Below are 17,022 nucleotides of genomic sequence, written 5' to 3'. Positions count from 1 at the left end.
GTCTTCCTCCAAGTAGCGTTGCCATACTAAATGACAGCCCCAGAACACTACGTGGCTAATACTGGAGCTGTTGTGGGTACTGTGTACCATCCCTCACCCACGGGATTTCTCTCACTTTATTTATCAAGTCCCTGTAAGCCTGTTCTTGAAAACCTCATGAAATTAAGCCAGTTGACTTTTTAATGGCAATAACTCTGGTTCCTCAGCCAGTCTTATTGTTAGGTTGCTCTGTCAGAGTTCCTACTGATGGCCCTTGGCGAATGTGTTGAGGCAGACTATAGCACATCAGGGTCTCCGGCTGATCCCAGGTAGCTCCTGTACAGCAGAGTCAGAGGAAGTGCACCTATGTGTGCCCGTACCTCCGCGGTTCTCTGCGCAGCCTGGTGTACCTCTATTTCCTGCTGGTTACAGTAGGCTGGTGCTGGTGTGCCTGCTTGTTGGCTGCAGGGTCTCATAAGGAGGCCTGCGTTCCAGCGAAGTCATCCAGCCAAGGTGCAATAATGACTCTGGTGGTTTGAATTGCTTGTCCTGTTGGGTCAGCCCTTAGCCTCAGTTAAAAGTGAAAAGTAGGAAAAGCTTATTCAAAAAGCGGTTATTACATTCAAAGCAGAAGGATGTGTTCGGCTGCATTCTGCAAGGGTTTGGATTCAGTATGATTCAGTCCTATGGACTGATGCTTATTGCCCTTGCTGGTGACGCCAAGCTGGGAGAAGTGACCAGTATGTTGGAGGGCATGGCTTGGAATTAAAAATGATCTCAGCAAAGTGAAAGTAGGACCTGGAAATACACTGTGTATTTCTGCTGTAACAAAGGGCCAAGTACTGCATGTAGGCAGAAATGACCGGCCTCAAATAGAGAGAAGGGAACAGCTGCCAAGTACCAGTAACAGATACGGATGGTGGCCAGAAACTGAGTCAGCAATGCCACGTTAACATGAAAAAGGCGAGCACTACGCAGTAATACCTCAACACCTGTAAAGACCTGGAAAATAATCCTTCCACTCTGGTTAGCACTGCTGGGCCTCAGCTGGCGCCCTGGGTCCGGTTTGTGCACCACAGTGCAGGAGAGATGTGTCCCAACTGGGTGTAGTCCAGAGAAGAGAAAATGACTGTAATCAGCTTGCCTTGAGAATAAGACCTATCAAGAATGAAGGGATTGAGGTCACTTAAATGAAAGAAAGGAAGACTGAGGAGAGATACGGTAAGTCTCAGTGTATATAAAAGAACGCTACAAAGAGGATTTAGACAATCTCTTCTGTATAGGGCCTTAAGTTACAGTGAGGAATATTTGGGTTATATTTTAGGGAAACCTTTGTACTAATAAAGATACTTGAGCTGTGGAACAGATAGTCCCAGCAAGTGTGCTGATTAGCATCGGGATTAAGCCTTGTCAGAAGGTGCATGGAGCCCTCTTAGTCATGAAAGGAGCACAGAAAAGGGGGGAAAATATAAGGACAAATGAAAAGAAAAAATGGAGTTGATAACTCAGGGAAGAAGAAACTGAGAGGACTAAAATACGTGGAGTTCTTTGGCTCACAGAGGTGACCGAGTGACAGTGCAGAGCCTGGACGTGTGTACCATTCCTTTTAGACCACATTGACCCAAGTTTTAGGTTTCTGGCCTTTATCGTACATGAAACAGTCTTTGTTGGAGTATTCTACAGTATGGGAGGAATGCACACACACAGAAGCACTTGAAGGAGAATATGGTGTCTAGAATATCACAGCTGTTCCTGACTTGAACACAAACGTACCTGAATTGTAATAGTGTCCCATGGGTAAACTCCCAAAAGACTTAACTGTCACGTTTAAAAAATAAATTACCCTTTATTTTAAAGGGCCAGCTTCTGCTTACTGACTGTATTTCAGAGAAAAAAGATGGTAAAATAGTTGCATTCTGTTGTTATTTTACAAAGCCTCCATTATTTGAAAATGCAGTGTAGGTGTTTATTTATCTGCCTTATTGCATAATGCCTGTGTTTGAAGGTAAATTCACATCTACTTTTATTATTCATATAATTTTTGAAGGTATTTGAATGTGAACCATGTTCTACAGCTGGGTGGTGTAAAAGAATCATTACCATATTCCTACCCACAATTGCTACACAAACACTTTTCTGGCTGTTTGCGGAATTTCATCGTGGATACTCAGGTAAGACAAGTGTGACATTCTGCTTTAGCAAAAGAGTAAACTGCTTTATTAAATTTTTGGAGATTTGTATTATCATGAAACTTTTGCTTCCGTTAATCTATTCAATACAAGAAAATTAGGATTTTTCTATCATAATCAGAATAACTACTTTGAAAAGTTACTTCTTAATTACAGACTTATGTAGTTCTGAGCCAGAAACTGTGCCTTTGTTTATCCCCTACTTCATGCAGCTGCCTTCCAAGCTTCTTTGCTCGTTCAGGGAACTTCTGAATGGCAGTTGTATAACGGTGTATTTTTGCCAGCTGTCTGCTTTGTTAGGAAGTATTAGGGGTTTTTTGCTTTCATAGTCAGTTACAGTTTATTCAAAGGCAAAATATGGTCTTGATAAAATAAGTTGAAATGTGAATGTCAAAAAGCAAACTTACCATCTTAAGCAATGGAGATGAGCAGGCTGTTACGTGGTGTAGCTATTTCTGTTTAAAAATGAAGTGTAAGTGTTTCTTAAATAATATTTTGGTGTCGTACAATTTTCTCTTGAAGGTGTATGACCTTCAGTCTCCTGCAGAGTCCCTGAATAGCTTCCCTGGCTGCACACTTACGGATGGGAGCTGTGAGACCATGGGGTCTTCTTCCTGCGGTATTCATGGGAGGTGTCTTGGAGACTGGGGCTCGTTTGCTTGTCATTGTTTGCCGGGTTACTCTGGCTATCGGTGTGATCAAGGTGAAGTCTGTTTTTCTGTTACGCTATTGATAGGCTGGTAAATTTTACAACAAAGCAAACTTAAAATGCTTGTGGATAATGATTGCCAAGGTGGTTTCTGATGTTTACATTGTGTAAAGCCATATTTCAGTGTAGTTGCCTGCTATTTTTAACCATCTCTTTTCTAATTCCTTTTGAGAAATTACTTTCTCAGTATCAGATCTTTTCTTTGGTCCTGAGGGTGTTTGTGCAATAACTGTGTAATGGAGACTGTGTGGCAAAAGAATTGTGAACAAAATAATTTGTTCTGCTCACACCTGTTTGGATTTGCATCGTTCGGAAATGTAACTTAAATGTGAATGTTCCAGTATCACTTACTGTGCAAAATTAGAACCTCACAACAGGAACTGGAAATTACTACTCTGTTGGTGTCTGGAAGAGACTCTGTTGGCTTAAGGATCTGTGCTTTTGGTGTAGTAGGGTCTTTTCTTTAGCCCTCATGGAGCAAAGTTTGCAGCAAAAAGACAACTATAAAATAGCAGGTTGTGAAAATTGCTTAATACTTTGTCAGCAGTCTCTTCTTTTGTCTTGGCCAGAGCTTCTGCTTTCCCGCTGTCGTACTGTGTGAGCATTGTAAGGAGAAGCATTAGCAGGATCAAGTCAGGAGGGAGACCACCTCTTTACAGAGGAAGATGAAGTGGGAGAGTGGCTGGAGAAGCTGTGGAAATAGATAAAGGGACATGGCCCAAAAGACAAGTTATGTCTCCTGGGTCCATGCTGATCCATCCATGGATCCATTACAGTTTTTTCTTTTACTTTCAACTCTTACTGTGAAAATAATGGAAAGAATAATATTGCCCTCTCCCTACAAAATGGTTTAAAGGTCTTTATCTTGTCTTTTTAGTTGCAAAAGAGTACACATTTGGGCCAGGAAGTCACATTCGCTATCAGCTTCCCATCAGTGTGCCTGCCCGTAGGACGCTGTTTGAAGCCATGATTAGGACACGGCAGCCTGACAGTGTCATCACAAGCATGTTATCTCGAAATAAGGATGAACACATCACCCTGCAGGTGAGCAATCCAGACAGTAATAGCATAAAGTTAAATCAATGCCAGTGGATCATTAGCCCAGAGAAACATTAGCTTAAGAGTTGGAAATAGAACCAAAAAACTTATGCTAAGCACAAGATCTTTGGAGTTTGTCTTACGGACACTGAGAGATCTGATCCTTCACTTAAGACACTGACCACACAACCATGGTATTCCGTTGGATTTCAAAGGAGTTTATTGCCAGCGACAGTGAAGTGTAGTGTAGTTTGTACAGAACAGGATGAATAGTGTGTCTGTCCTGGTGTCCTGTTCAGCCATGGTCACGAGTGGCCGAGTCTGCATAATTCAGACTCTGCCAAGAAAGGTGCCTGTAGCAGTTCTAATGATGTCAGACTCTCAGAATGACAACCAGTTCATTTTATACGTACCACTGAATGAGTCACCTCTTCAGCTAAGTTGGTTTGAGCTGTCAGTGTAGAGGTGATACACCAGGTTCTCGGCCATTTGAAGAACCCCATAAATCTGTCCCAAGGGAGATGCAGGGTAAAATTACTCTGAGTTAATTACATACTACTGTGAGTACACTGCTACCAGTATTTAGCTTGTCTAGTTCTGTGGTGCCCGAGGTATCTTTATATTTCACTGTATGTGCAGTGTAAACATACCCTAAATTTAAACAAATGCTTTAAGATTGAAGTTACAGGTCAGTACAAAATGTCAGGTGATGACTTTTCTTTCTTACTACTTTGTTAATTATCCACAAGGTTGTTCAGGGATTCTTAGTGGTCTCGTATAATCTGGGTGATGGAGACTATTCTGTAAGCCTTCCCTCCTACCACATTGATAATGGTGAATGGCATCATATCGCACTGGAGAGAAATGAAAATGAATTTACTCTTCGCCTTTATGAAGGAGGTGGGAAGAGAGAAGTTCTGAAAGCAGCAGGAATATACAAAGAGATTGTGATTGACCCCAGCAGCTTGGTCCTTGGAAACACCTACCCATTCAATCAAAACAAGAGTTTTCAAGGTGAGAAATTCTTGATCTCACTGTTCAGAATATGGACCTGTAAAAAAGAAGGTTTATTAGTACTACATGGGCATGTTGCGAGGAGCCTTCTTGTTTACGTAGAACCCAAATTAAATAGATTTCTTGCATGACACTTTGCAAAAGGGACGAATAAACCGCCCTGACTAGGAAAAAGGTGCAGCAGGGCGTTAGGTGCAAATACTGTTAGCTACTGGACTTGGAACAAAGACATAACCTCTTCACACGGCTCTATGTACAGTACTTGTAACTGGGGATCCACAAGCTTCTCGGGGGTGGACTGTGGATGGCTCATTGCATCACAGTGGTTCATTGCGTGGTTCTGTCCAGCCCATTTGGCAGCTGTCCTTCACTACCAGCCATAACTGTCTCTATGCTGAAAGGGGTATTTCCTTTTTATACGTGCATTGCATAGCACACAACAAGCTCTGGTTTATTGCCTTTGTGCACTACCTTTGTATTACTGGATTTTACAGTCACTCAGTTGAAGCATTAACTAAGATTAGAAATGGTTTATTGAATTAGAGTTAACAATTTAAGTTTTTAGCAACTGAGTAGACAAGGTCATGATGTCTCTTCAAAACAAATCTCTTCAGCTTGGAAATTGAATAGTTACGCAAAGGAGAAATATAGAGAAACATAAGGTTAAGATATCCATAACAGCTTTTTACTCTGTCCTCAGCTGGCAGCTCACCCTTCGCCTAAAATCACAGTATAAGTAATGTGCAGTTATGCAGCACATCTTTTATATTGACAAGGAAGACACACACCATTACTTGGTTAAATGCACCTGGTATCTGTCTGTCATCTCTCTCTCCCATGCCTTTCACCTATTTAACCAGATTCTGGTAAATCCATTTGAAACAAGGCAGTAATGTTTTCACTAGATAAAAGTATTACAGTTAACAGTGCAAGGAGAAAACATATAAATCGTATATGCATTAAATAGAATAAATGTATCAGGGAGTTATTTAGGAAAACATTGTTTTCTATGGTTTCACTAGAAGTATTCCAGTAACTAAGGTTTATGCTGAGAACTAGGGACCATATTTTGGATTTTTATTTATGGGAGCAATAGAATTTGGTTTTAAGTAAATAGATTAAAGAAGTCAAATAGTTACGTGAAAGTCGTTTTAATTAGGACAATTATTGTTGTTAAGCAGCTGAAACTTTAAGGGCTTTGAAGTTACAAAATGTACTTAATTCATCAAGATGTATGCTTGTATGCGGGGGCATCTCATGCATACGACGTGAATGCCACGCATCTTCAGTACAAAATTTATATCAGTCACCCAGTGGTGCTGTGTCTCCATTATTTGTGGTTTGCTCTTCAGAGTAAAGTTAAGATGTAAATTACAATTAAAAGTCAACCAAACACAATTTATACTGGTACACATTGAAGAATATTACAGATTTTCTACATAGAACAGATTTTTCACATTATTTGGACTTTTCTATTGAAAACATAGTGAGGGGGTATGTGTTCCACTGTCACGAACGCAAGCAGCTAGGGGTCTGCTGCAGCACTGGTTCTTGTGGAAAATGCTGGGGATCTTGATCAAAACTTGAACAAATTCAGTCAAAAACCAGAGAACATTGCTATGAAAGTTTAGGTAAATTCAGTCCTAGATTTAAACTTCGGTAGCCTGGGTCCTTTGTTAAACGTAACCTGCCAAATCTTACATCTGCTTCAAATTGTTCTTGCTGAATGGCTTTTAAAACAGTCTCTTTGTGCCTTGCCTCAGGGTGTATGAAGGATGTCAGATTTAATAACTACAGGATCCCTCTGGGTACTCACGTGAAGGAGCTGGTGTCAGTACTAAGTGCCCAAGGCGTCAAAGAAGGCTGTTCTTCAGAGGCTTGTAGGAATAACCCTTGTAACCAGGAATTTATTTGTATTGATTTGTGGATGCTGCACGAATGCAGGTAATTGGTGGAAATAAAAGCACAAACCCCTCCAGATTCAGGTGGGATAGGGCGGATGCGGAAAAAGGGTGCAACTTGAAGGCTGCCACTGGCAATCTCATCAAATCAGTTGAACCGCAGTGAAACACTTCAGCTAGATGCCTGCGCAGCCGTCGCGTTACTCTCTTAGGTACTACCCTTAGCGGGTGCAAATCCGCGTCTCTCCATTGATTCTGTAACAATTTCAGCTGCCTGTCTTAATTGGAAATGTTTAAAGAACAGCAGCAAATCCAGAATGTTTGTAAACCCTGAAAACTGGGCAAAGAGGGTATGTTGGCTGGAGTGGAGCGGAACACTGGCCTGGCTAGCTGCCTTGTGAAGCTCATGCTGTGTGATGTCGATGCGCTCGCTTTTGTCAGTGTCTGAGTTCTCACACTGTCTTAAGCTGTGACCTCTGTTCCCTTACAGGCCACTCCAGTTGCGTTAGAAGCACCGCATCGTTAAGCTCAGAGTTCTTGTGTGTGGCTGGGGCTGAGGTTAGGACAACACTAACTCAAGTTAGTTGTGCTGTGAAAGCATACACTTCAAGCATTACTGACTGCCAGTGTCCACACAAACAGGGCTCTCTAGAGATGTGTTTTCTCCTGGAAATTCACTGTAATGGAAACACAGGGAACATAGCATAACTAGTCCTGCCTGGACAGAACTGCAGACCCTAATCCAACTATCTTTCACGTGGGTAATCTTGCAGAAGCCAGTGGAAGTACCCAAGTTCTGAAAGCCCCAGACGTAAGGGTTTGAAGTTGTGGAGCTCATTGTTGTATGGCTGGTTAAGAAAAAACTACCATCCTGTAATTATTCTAAGTAACTTAGTTCTAGTAGCTACTTCAGATACTGTATATAGAGTGTCATCGAAGTCTGTTTTAAAATCTTAAATACTGTCTTTCATGCCTCCTCTTCTCAAAGTTTAATGGTTTCATTTTGCCTTCATCTTTTCAGTTGCCCTCCGGGACACATGGTCATGGAGAATGCCACTGGTAGACAGTGTGTCTACACTGCATGTGCTAAAAGGCCCTGTAACTATGGTACCTGCATCCCGCGGTCACCAGCCAAGTTCCAATGCCACTGCCCTGATGGCTATACTGGACGTAACTGTGAAATCACACTGGCGATCTTTCACAAGGATACAGGCCTGAGCTTTAGTTCCATGTTTGCCATCTGCATTTGCTTTTTGGCGCTGTTAGGTAGTTATGGCAACTACATCTTGTATTACCTGTGGTGAACTCATTGATCCATCTTGTCCTGAATAGTTGTCATCTCATCCTCCCGCTGAAAATCTCAGTTTTCTCATGGAGACTTGACTCTGCCTTCATTTCTTTGCCATGGTCTCAGCTCCATCAGTCACTTATTTTTCATCCCTGTGTGCATGTATTGCTAAGTGAATCAAGATTTGGGAGCTATGGAAAGTCTTTGCACATTTGCACTTAATTGTTAAGGAACTGTTCAGATGCATAATTGGAAGCAAATTCAGTTGAACAGCAAGAGTTGAAATTGCTACCAGATAAGCATTGTTTAAAATATTACTGAGCATTAAACCCATTTTTCAGTCTAGGAGAAGTATACTGTCCAATAGGAATACACTTGGTTAGACAGGAGCAGTCTCTTCCCTCTTGCCAGTTGTGTCACAGCTCCTCTAACAGCTGCTTTTGGCTTCCTTAACCATTTTCAGGCTTAGGCACTGGTCTTAAAAAGGAAGAGGAAAGGCAAAGAAGCATCTCACTAGTGAGGAAGGATCACATCTTCGAGTCCTTCTTGTTTATTCAAGTTTCATGAAAGTTTGCCTAAATAAGGACATAGGATTTTTCTCATGGCTTGCAGTGTTAACTAACTTCCATTCGGAAGTCAGAGTATGAAGATGTTATTGTGGACTATTTTGAATCCATCTGTATAGCTACATCAAATACCATCATTTTTCCCAACTCTTCTAGATGCTATGTTTGACATGCAAAGAGGAACAGCAAATAACAGGGGAAGCTAACTGGCTTCACACCTTTTGGAAGGTTGATCATAGCTCATATGTTAAAACGGGTGTTGGGGTTTTTTTGGGTTTTGTTTTTGTTTTTCCTCTGTGTCAGAGCAGCTTTACTGTGAGCTGACTTTGTGTTGCTGCCTGTGCTTGGCTAAACTTGACTGAAAAACCAGCAATATCTTTTACCTAATAATCCTGCTAGTCTTTCAGGCCTAAATTATGAGTAAGAAACAGCTGTTTTTAACCAAGTGGTGTGCATTGTTCTGAAAATTTTAGTAGGTGTGGTTAACAATGGTATTATCACACAACTGTAAGGAGTTACTTTGTTAGGAGAATTTTAATAAAATTCCTTGTTCTCAAGATTTTGGATGCCCATGCTCTTACACAGCTTCTAGAAGGCAGTAATGCACATAAAAGTGATTACCTCGTGCAACTTTAATTATAAATTGGTAAGGTTACAGAGGATTAGAAAAGCTCTTTTTCTGGTGTCTGATTACGTCTTTTAAATTCAAATGTGGAACCGCTTTGCATGTAAATCCATACCAGGGCGGCTCCACGTTGGTTGATACCACTGAACCTTCCCCACCCTCCCTGCCAGGAGGGGACCTCAGCTCGTTTTGTGCAAAGACACAGCGATACCTGGGAGCTTGCAAGTGCCCCGACACGAATGCGGTGGCTCAAAGAAACAACAGGCTTCATAGAATGCTTTTAGTGACAGCTCTGTTTAATGACAGCTCAGGATCGTAAGATCCCGAGCCGAAAATCGGGCAGGAGTTTACACTGTTGGGTGTCTGTGTGGAAGAGGTACTGTCTTCAGTGGGGTACGTCTGGTTTGCGCCCTGGTTACACTCTTGGAACACGGGCTATGTTCATCTTCAGTATTGGCTTCCTGCGAGCAGGCACAGTAGAAGAACAGGAGAGATGAGGAACGTTAAAAGACTCCTTGAGTATCTCAAAATCAGCTCAGCTAAAAAATTACTGCCAAAAAGTTACCACATGTGTGAAAATCTGTGTGACACGTTCTGTTAGTTGGGGGGGGGCACGGCAGGAAGAGGTAAATAAACCCCTCCAGCGCACTGATTCAGCGTGAAGGGTGGAGCCGCCCAGGGCAGGGTGTACACCAGCGTCAGCCCCAAGGCCATCGAGATGCTGCTCCGCAGAACTGCCCTCTGCCGCGCAGATGCTCTGTAAGAGATCCCAGTCTCCTTAATTCACGGCATTGTTAGGTGGTGGTGTCCCATGGTTTGGGGTCTTACTGTGAGCTTTTAGCCATTTGCATAGAGTTGGTAACACAGTGGTGCACAAGCTTCTGTTTATGTAATGTTCAGTTTCTGCTGTTGAAGCTTTACAACTGTCAGTGTGTAAAATGCATCTAAGTGTTTAAGAAAAATGTTTAAATTCATGGATGCTAAGGCAAAACGTGCCTGATTTTTTTTTTTTTTTTCCTAGTAAAATGTATAGAAGTGATTTCCTCTTTTGTCTCATGTCTTCTTGTGCTTCATTTCTGTGTAGTTGTATCTGTTACTGTCAACACATTGCTCCTGAAGTGCTACCCCATTGTATACATTTTCTCTTACAAAGTTTAACTCGGTACGGGAAACAGGTCTCTGAACACCACGTGGGCCATTCAGGTCTTTAACAAGCTGTACCTTAAGGGGTATTTTAAAATGCTCTTTAAAGGCCTTTTCTTCTGCCTGATGTTCACTTTTAACTACACTGAAGAGTGCAAAAATCAAAGATTTGCTGAGAAACAAAACTACAGCCTTGCTGGCTCTGGCTGCAGACCAGCGCTGCAGCACTCCTGCAGGAAAGCCACCCCGCAGGAGCGTTCCGTTGTTTCTGGGTGACGTTCTGTTTTGCTCCTGTGTGTTTACCCAGCTCTGTTCAGTGCCGCGTTCCTGTGGGCTCGCTGGAAGACTCGCAAAGGTCTGAACGGAGGAGTCTACCACGTGTCTGCGCATCATGAGGATTTGGAGGACATCAGAGAAAATATCCTAAACTACAATGAAGAAGGAGGTGGGGAGCAAGACGAAGTAAGGATCGTTGCGTTACGTTACGTTACAATTAAGAGGGGACTGGTGGCTCACCGTGCTAATGAAAATATATTTTATGCTTTTCCTTTATAACTGAGGACCGTAGCCTTTGCTCTGCTGACTCATTTCTGCAATTGGTAGATGAATTATTTGCAAGGTTATGTACACAAGGGTGCGTGTTTCTTAAGCGGAGATAAGTGCCCATCAATTTTTAATTTGTCTTAAAGCAAGTGTTCCTGTGTGCATATTTAAAAATGCCTGTAGAGCGAGTTTAGCCCTGAAGAACTAACAGCTGATGGTTTTGGTTTCACGGCTCAGGAGCTGCTGAGGTTCTCGGTGGTGATTATTTCTGTAGCAGTGAGGACTTGAAAGAGCCTGACGTGAACTGTGCTTTACGGACAGTCTTTTTCTGGAGTCAGTTATTCAGACTTGACTTGTTCAGAAAGCGAGGTGCTACAGTTGTTCCTCGTAAGCCCTAAAGCACATGGTGGTCGTGGAAGAACCTTTCTGCATTTGTCTGTGTTGGAGAGAAATAACACTAGTGAACACAAGCTGTGTTTATGCTTACAGTAGACCAAATTATACCCCAAACAGATGATATTAACGTTTCTGCTAGCTGTTTTAAGGATTTCTACATGTCAGTTTAAGCCAGAACTTTGAACGAAAACTGCAGATACTACAGACAGGTAATTTAAATAGATGATTTGCTGACCCACAGACATTTGCTATGTTTAAAAAAGGGAAGGAACTTCATTGCCACCTTTGAAACTGTTCATTTCATGGGTTGAAAAGGTGGTGTGACTCTGAAGAGATAATAATAGTCACGGCACTAATGTGATGGCTCAAAAAAGCCAGTGATTTAAAAAAAAAAATTAATAAATGTGACCCTGTCCCAAAATTCCAAATACCTTCAAGAATTTTTAGTTATAAAATACAGAGAGTGTTTTATTACAAGGCCACCCAAGAAAATATTCTTCCTTGTAAAGTATCCCTAATTTCTTGATGAATTAGTGTGACCATAACAAATACAGGGACATTTTCCATGTGATAACATAGCTCTATGCAAAACCCCTGTTTTCCTTAATCAGATTAACTTCCTCTGCAATACTTTGCAATTTTACACCCAGAGGTCTGTCGACTGAGGAAATCCACAGTTACTGTATGACACGCTTAATTGCTTTTGGAGAGTTCTTAAAATACGCTCCTTGTTTTAAGCAGTGGAATCAAATTAGTGACTCGATCATCTTCATCTGAGGCTATTTTTCTGTCTTGAAGAAATGCTGCTTGGAGTGCCTCTACAGCTTCTGTACACTAAGTACTCAGATTTTACACCTTCTAGGATTTCAGCTAAAACTTTCCAGTATCTTTTTTAATACCTAACCGTTTGTCTAGTTTTTTTTAAAAAAAAAAACCCGAATACCCAGAATTACAAAACCTTAATTATACTCTAATGTTACCTTAACAAAAAGATGATGAGGGTGCTCGAAGAAGAGAGTTTTGTCTTTGTAACGTTAGCAGAGGGTAGGACTACAGGGACAAGACACTGTCTTACTAAGGGGCTTCTGCACCTGAAATAAATAAAACTATCCCTTGGAGAAATGAGGAGTTCATAAAAATTGTAATAGATTAGTGCACTGTGGAGTACATACTTAATGCAGCTAAACACCAAATGTTGTTAAAAGCCAGCTTTGAAGCTAGAGGCAAGGATTGACTTGGGTTTGTGGACTGCCGACTAAGAGTGGGGCATAATCAGAAGAAATGTGTCATTTTAATGAACAGTAATAGCAGTGAAGGATGATTTTAATATCACACAGTTCACTGAAGGGGTGATCGTTACATCTATTTGGACAAACTCCCATTTAAATTCCGTACGATGAAAAGCTGCGGCGTTTTACTGATTGTGCCGGTAGCCCTGCTCTTGTGAAGTGCTCGGCGCGGGGTCATGCTGCAGCTTGCACTGAGGACATGCCTCGGGTAGGCGCTGCGCTGCGGGTCTCCCCTTGTCCGTCACTAACAGTGCTGAGTCTCTGGGGGGATGGAAATCAGCAGCTTTTCTCTGTTACAGTCCTGCCCCGAACCCTAGTCCTTGCCGCTTACGAGGCTTGTTGACTGCAGGTGGGTTGCTTGCTTTTTGTGAAGGGTTCTCTGTCTCCGACTGGAATCCAGCAGAGCTCACCGAGGTTACCGAGGTTAATCTCTCACAGAATGGTTCTGCGCAATTCTACATGCGAGAGCATAAATGTAACCGCTGGTTTGACAGCTCTGTCATTGATGGCTCCTACACAGATGAATCGCACGAGCAATACAAGTAATTACTTGTTCGCTCTAACGAATTCTGTCTCACAGCCTGTCAGCATTCTTCTTCGGCCTGTAAATAAGTCCAGAGACACGACCTTTGGGTTGTCGGAAGGTGAAGGACGCTGCAGGGCAGCACAGCTTTTCTTTCAGCTGGCACAAAGATTCTGATCAGTCAGGGCAGTTGACGTGCGGTGTCGGTAGCTCGAGCGACAGAAGTTGCACTTCAGGAACGGCAGCACATTATCAGAGCATTAACTGCTCTGCACTAGAAGGGGATTTTTTTTTTTAATAGGGAGTTACTTGGCTTTTACAGTCACGCCACTTGCATGTAGCAGAACTAGCCATTAGTCCACAGATTGATAAAATTTTAACAGAAATCATAGCGGATGTTTGAACTAATGCAGAAAGATTTCTTTTAACATGCTGTTTGTGAATGTGCTTTCTCACCTTTGTTGTCAGACTTGGTGTCAGTGTTCAATGATGATACAATGTGCCGATCTGAATTTCAGAACCAAATTTGGGGCACTTCTGTGATTTTTATTTAGCTTCTAATATGAAATGAGACTTGATTTTGAACCTGACTGTACTAGTGCAGGCTGCACAGGTGCTCCTCATGCATTCTCATCTGCTTAGTGGGTTTTGGCTTGCTTAGGCGCACTGTAGGTGGCAGAATTGGTTCCAAGCGTTCACACCAAACAGGCTGCCTCAGGAGTTTTCCTTCTGTATTTCCACTACAATCTGAAGTCTTGGGACCTGTAGAGAATATTAATTTAACGTGAACGGTTTCTCACTCCAGGACGCGTACAACATGGCAGAACTGCAGGTGTCTATTCAAACCAGCCCAGCCTATTCCCTCTGCAAGAAAGAAAAGCCACTGAAACTGAGCAGTTTCTTTAGTGACACGTCCCCAAGTGTGCAGGAGCAGACCAAGGCGCCAGCGACGACAGAAGCCTCTTTTACCAGCGCAGACTTCGGTCAGTACTTGTCCGATGTTGTCAGAGGTGCTGACCGTCATCCCCAGGCTGTAGCCCAAGACTCGCTGCGGGTGTTCTGCACCGAAGGAGAAGGCTCGGTCGCCAGCAGTCTGAGCACCCTGAGCTCCTCTGGGCTGGATGAGGGGATAGTGTATGATGACATCAAAGAGTGGGGACCAAAGTTTGAGAAACTAAGTGAACTGTACTCACACATAGATGCAGAAGACCTGTAGATCACCAAGTCTACTACTGTCACAGTTTTGGAAGTAAGGGTGACGGGCAGTTTTTCATGCTCCTGCTATGTACTAGGCCCCGCCTTTTTTTTTTCCCCATTACTATAGGTGGTCACAATCCCACTAACGAGCCACGCTTTGCATCCAATTGAAAAATTTAGTAGTAGGAGCTAATCTTGTGACATTCTGGACATTTACATTTAGGGATATAAACTTATTGGAAAGACTAAAGGCAGAACTTGGGGTACTTAGTCATTCACATACAGTGTTTAAGAAATAAGAGATTTTTTTGTCACTAAGGTAATAAAGGACTCTGAGAGATCCTGTGTACATAAGCTAAGGTGGTGCTCAAAGCATGAAGAACGCATGCTGTGTGCTGTTCAGTAGGAGCTTTAGCAGTTATTTGAAGAAAAAAAGCACATTGTCTTTTTCTTGTGGACATGTTAGATTATATCCTTGTTTCCCTGACTGAGGCTCAGTTACAGCACCTGCTCCCTGAACCTAGTGCAGATGAGAGTCTGTGGATCCAGGTAAAGGAACGAAGCAGCATGGATGGGGATCCTGAACTTCAATTAGAACTCAATGAAAATCCCATTTTGCTGTTATATAAATGCAGAAACTGAATTTAGGCACAACCATCAAGTCAGCTGCTTGCAACTAAATACTTTCCTTGATTAAACACCAGGTTTTCTGAGGTCTCAAAGGTCACTAGTTAGGAATTTCAGTAGCAGTTTGCCATGATCTCTCATTCCTCATGGGCTACTAAACTGACCCTAAACTAAGGACCAGCCTGAGCCACGTCATTTGCATCTACAATCCTGTACCCCATGTTTTACTAAACCTTTCATAGAAGCATTGCAAGAATTGGGCTTGAGAGGCTGGAGATCGGCTGTTTCCCTAGCAGCACTGACCAGCTACCATTGCAGCCCAGTAACGCCTTGCCAGGAAGCGCTGACTGGGGCCACAGCTGCCTTTTCAGTGAAGAAAACAGCGTCCCTTGGATGGTGTCAGGGTACACAGTGTCCTTGGGCTGGCAGAAGTCTTTCCTGGACCCAAAAAAGAACGTCACCCAGCACTGGGACTTCTAAAACTAAAATCCTGTGATAAACAAACCCCTGGCGAAAGTCTAATAATTCAAAGATGGTGATTTTCCAAAACCCACGAAGGACAGCACGTAACACTACAGGCCTCCCTCAGCTGTGTTTTGGTAGAAAATCATGATCAACTGGGGCCAGAGAAACACAGGGAAAAACTAACGGGTTGCAGGGCGGGGTGGGGTGTGATGCTCTAAATTATCATCAGTCCCGCCAATACCCAGCCAGGGTGCTGGATTTTTTTTTTTTTTTAAACTTGACAGTATTTGGGAGAAGGCTCCGTAACATTAATTGTTTTGGTTTTTTTTTTAAATTGACACCACTTGTATATATAAATGGAATAAAGCGCAGCAAGAACACAATCTTATTTTGTGCTGTTTCTTTATTTTTTTAAATTTTTTTTCTTTATTTATACTTATATATGATCTTATTGGCTGACAATACGAACATATTGTATAGAGTCTAACATAATTTGTTTCATTAAAAGAACGTGTAAAATAATGTATTGTAAAAGACACTGTAACTGCTTTGCTTACAGTTGCCTCAGTAGGTTGTTTTGGGGGGTGGGTCTGGCTTTTATTTTTATGTGTGTGTTCAAAACCTAAACAAATAGGTCAGCGCAGTCTGCAGGCTAGAGGAATGTGCACCTTTCCCAAATGAGACAGGCTCACGCAGTACCTGGTTCTCGCGTGCAGCTGTGACACCCTGGGAAATCCCGAGCACAGTTAACCAAGGGTTACACGCTGCAGATGCTGTGGCATTTCCATCTGGAAAAGCTAAAGGCCATTTTTAGCCATGCCTAATAGTTAGGATTCACAGACAGCACGTCATCTATGATTCTGTAATTTTACTGATGGATTTACCTGTGAGGAAAGTGGCAACGGTACCTCGCAGTGTTCACAAGTCAGGTCTGTCAGCTTCTGCATTCCATGAGCAAAGCAGTCACAAACAGGATAGGGAAAATGAAGTAAATATGTATTATGCACAAAAACTTACTCCTTCCCCAAACAACAGTAATTTTGTCTGCATACCTTGTGTTCTTCCCAGAACAATGGATATGCTGTCATTTTGGCTGGTTTTAATTTAATTTAGCTTGTAAGCTCCTTGGGGCAAGGACTGTCTTTATTTGCCTGTAAAGTGTCATGCCTATCTCGGGCACTGTACCAATAATAAATAAGACTTCTGTATATGATGTTGCTTCCTTGCATATAGTTAAGGTTGACTAAAGCTTGGACCCTTGAATTATTTCTCAGCTTTGATCAGATAGATGCACAGGCATGAGTCACTTGTGCTGTTCTGCCTGAAAAGCCAAGGGAAGCAGCAGTTGCTTCTAACTGATGTGTGGACTCGGGCTTTAGGTACACGCTCAAAAGACACATTGCCATGGCTGACGCTTCCCGCGGGTTGCACCCGGCTGGGCCGCAGAGCAGTACTGCTCAGGCAGCCCGGTGCTGTTTGCATACAGCCTGGCTCTGGGTTTTGCAACAGGCACAATTAGTCTAAGACTCG

General features: G+C 42.4%; 1 protein-coding gene across 1 annotated transcript in view; it reads left to right on the top strand.

The window, feature by feature from the left end:
• LOC104345299 (neural-cadherin) overlaps positions 1-14,419 on the top strand; it is a 63,508-nt gene extending 49,089 nt beyond the window's left edge. Inside the window, exons 27-34 of the mRNA XM_086468828.1 lie at positions 2,027-2,150; positions 2,691-2,871; positions 3,755-3,921; positions 4,665-4,929; positions 6,693-6,873; positions 7,852-8,096; positions 10,760-10,914; positions 14,009-14,419. Of these exons, the coding sequence (XP_086324954.1) occupies positions 2,027-2,150; positions 2,691-2,871; positions 3,755-3,921; positions 4,665-4,929; positions 6,693-6,873; positions 7,852-8,096; positions 10,760-10,914; positions 14,009-14,419 (1,729 nt within the window). The remainder of the gene's footprint in view (positions 1-2,026; positions 2,151-2,690; positions 2,872-3,754; positions 3,922-4,664; positions 4,930-6,692; positions 6,874-7,851; positions 8,097-10,759; positions 10,915-14,008) is intronic.
• The last annotated feature ends 2,603 nt before the right edge of the window (positions 14,420-17,022 follow it).

The sequence above is a fragment of the Leptosomus discolor genome, chromosome 8 (assembly GCF_034619465.1).
Source record: "Leptosomus discolor isolate bLepDis1 chromosome 8, bLepDis1.hap2, whole genome shotgun sequence".
NCBI classification, from domain to species: domain Eukaryota; kingdom Metazoa; phylum Chordata; class Aves; order Leptosomiformes; family Leptosomidae; genus Leptosomus; species Leptosomus discolor.
Note: the sequence above shows the minus strand (reverse complement) of the source record. Positions and strands in the feature narration are given on the sequence as shown.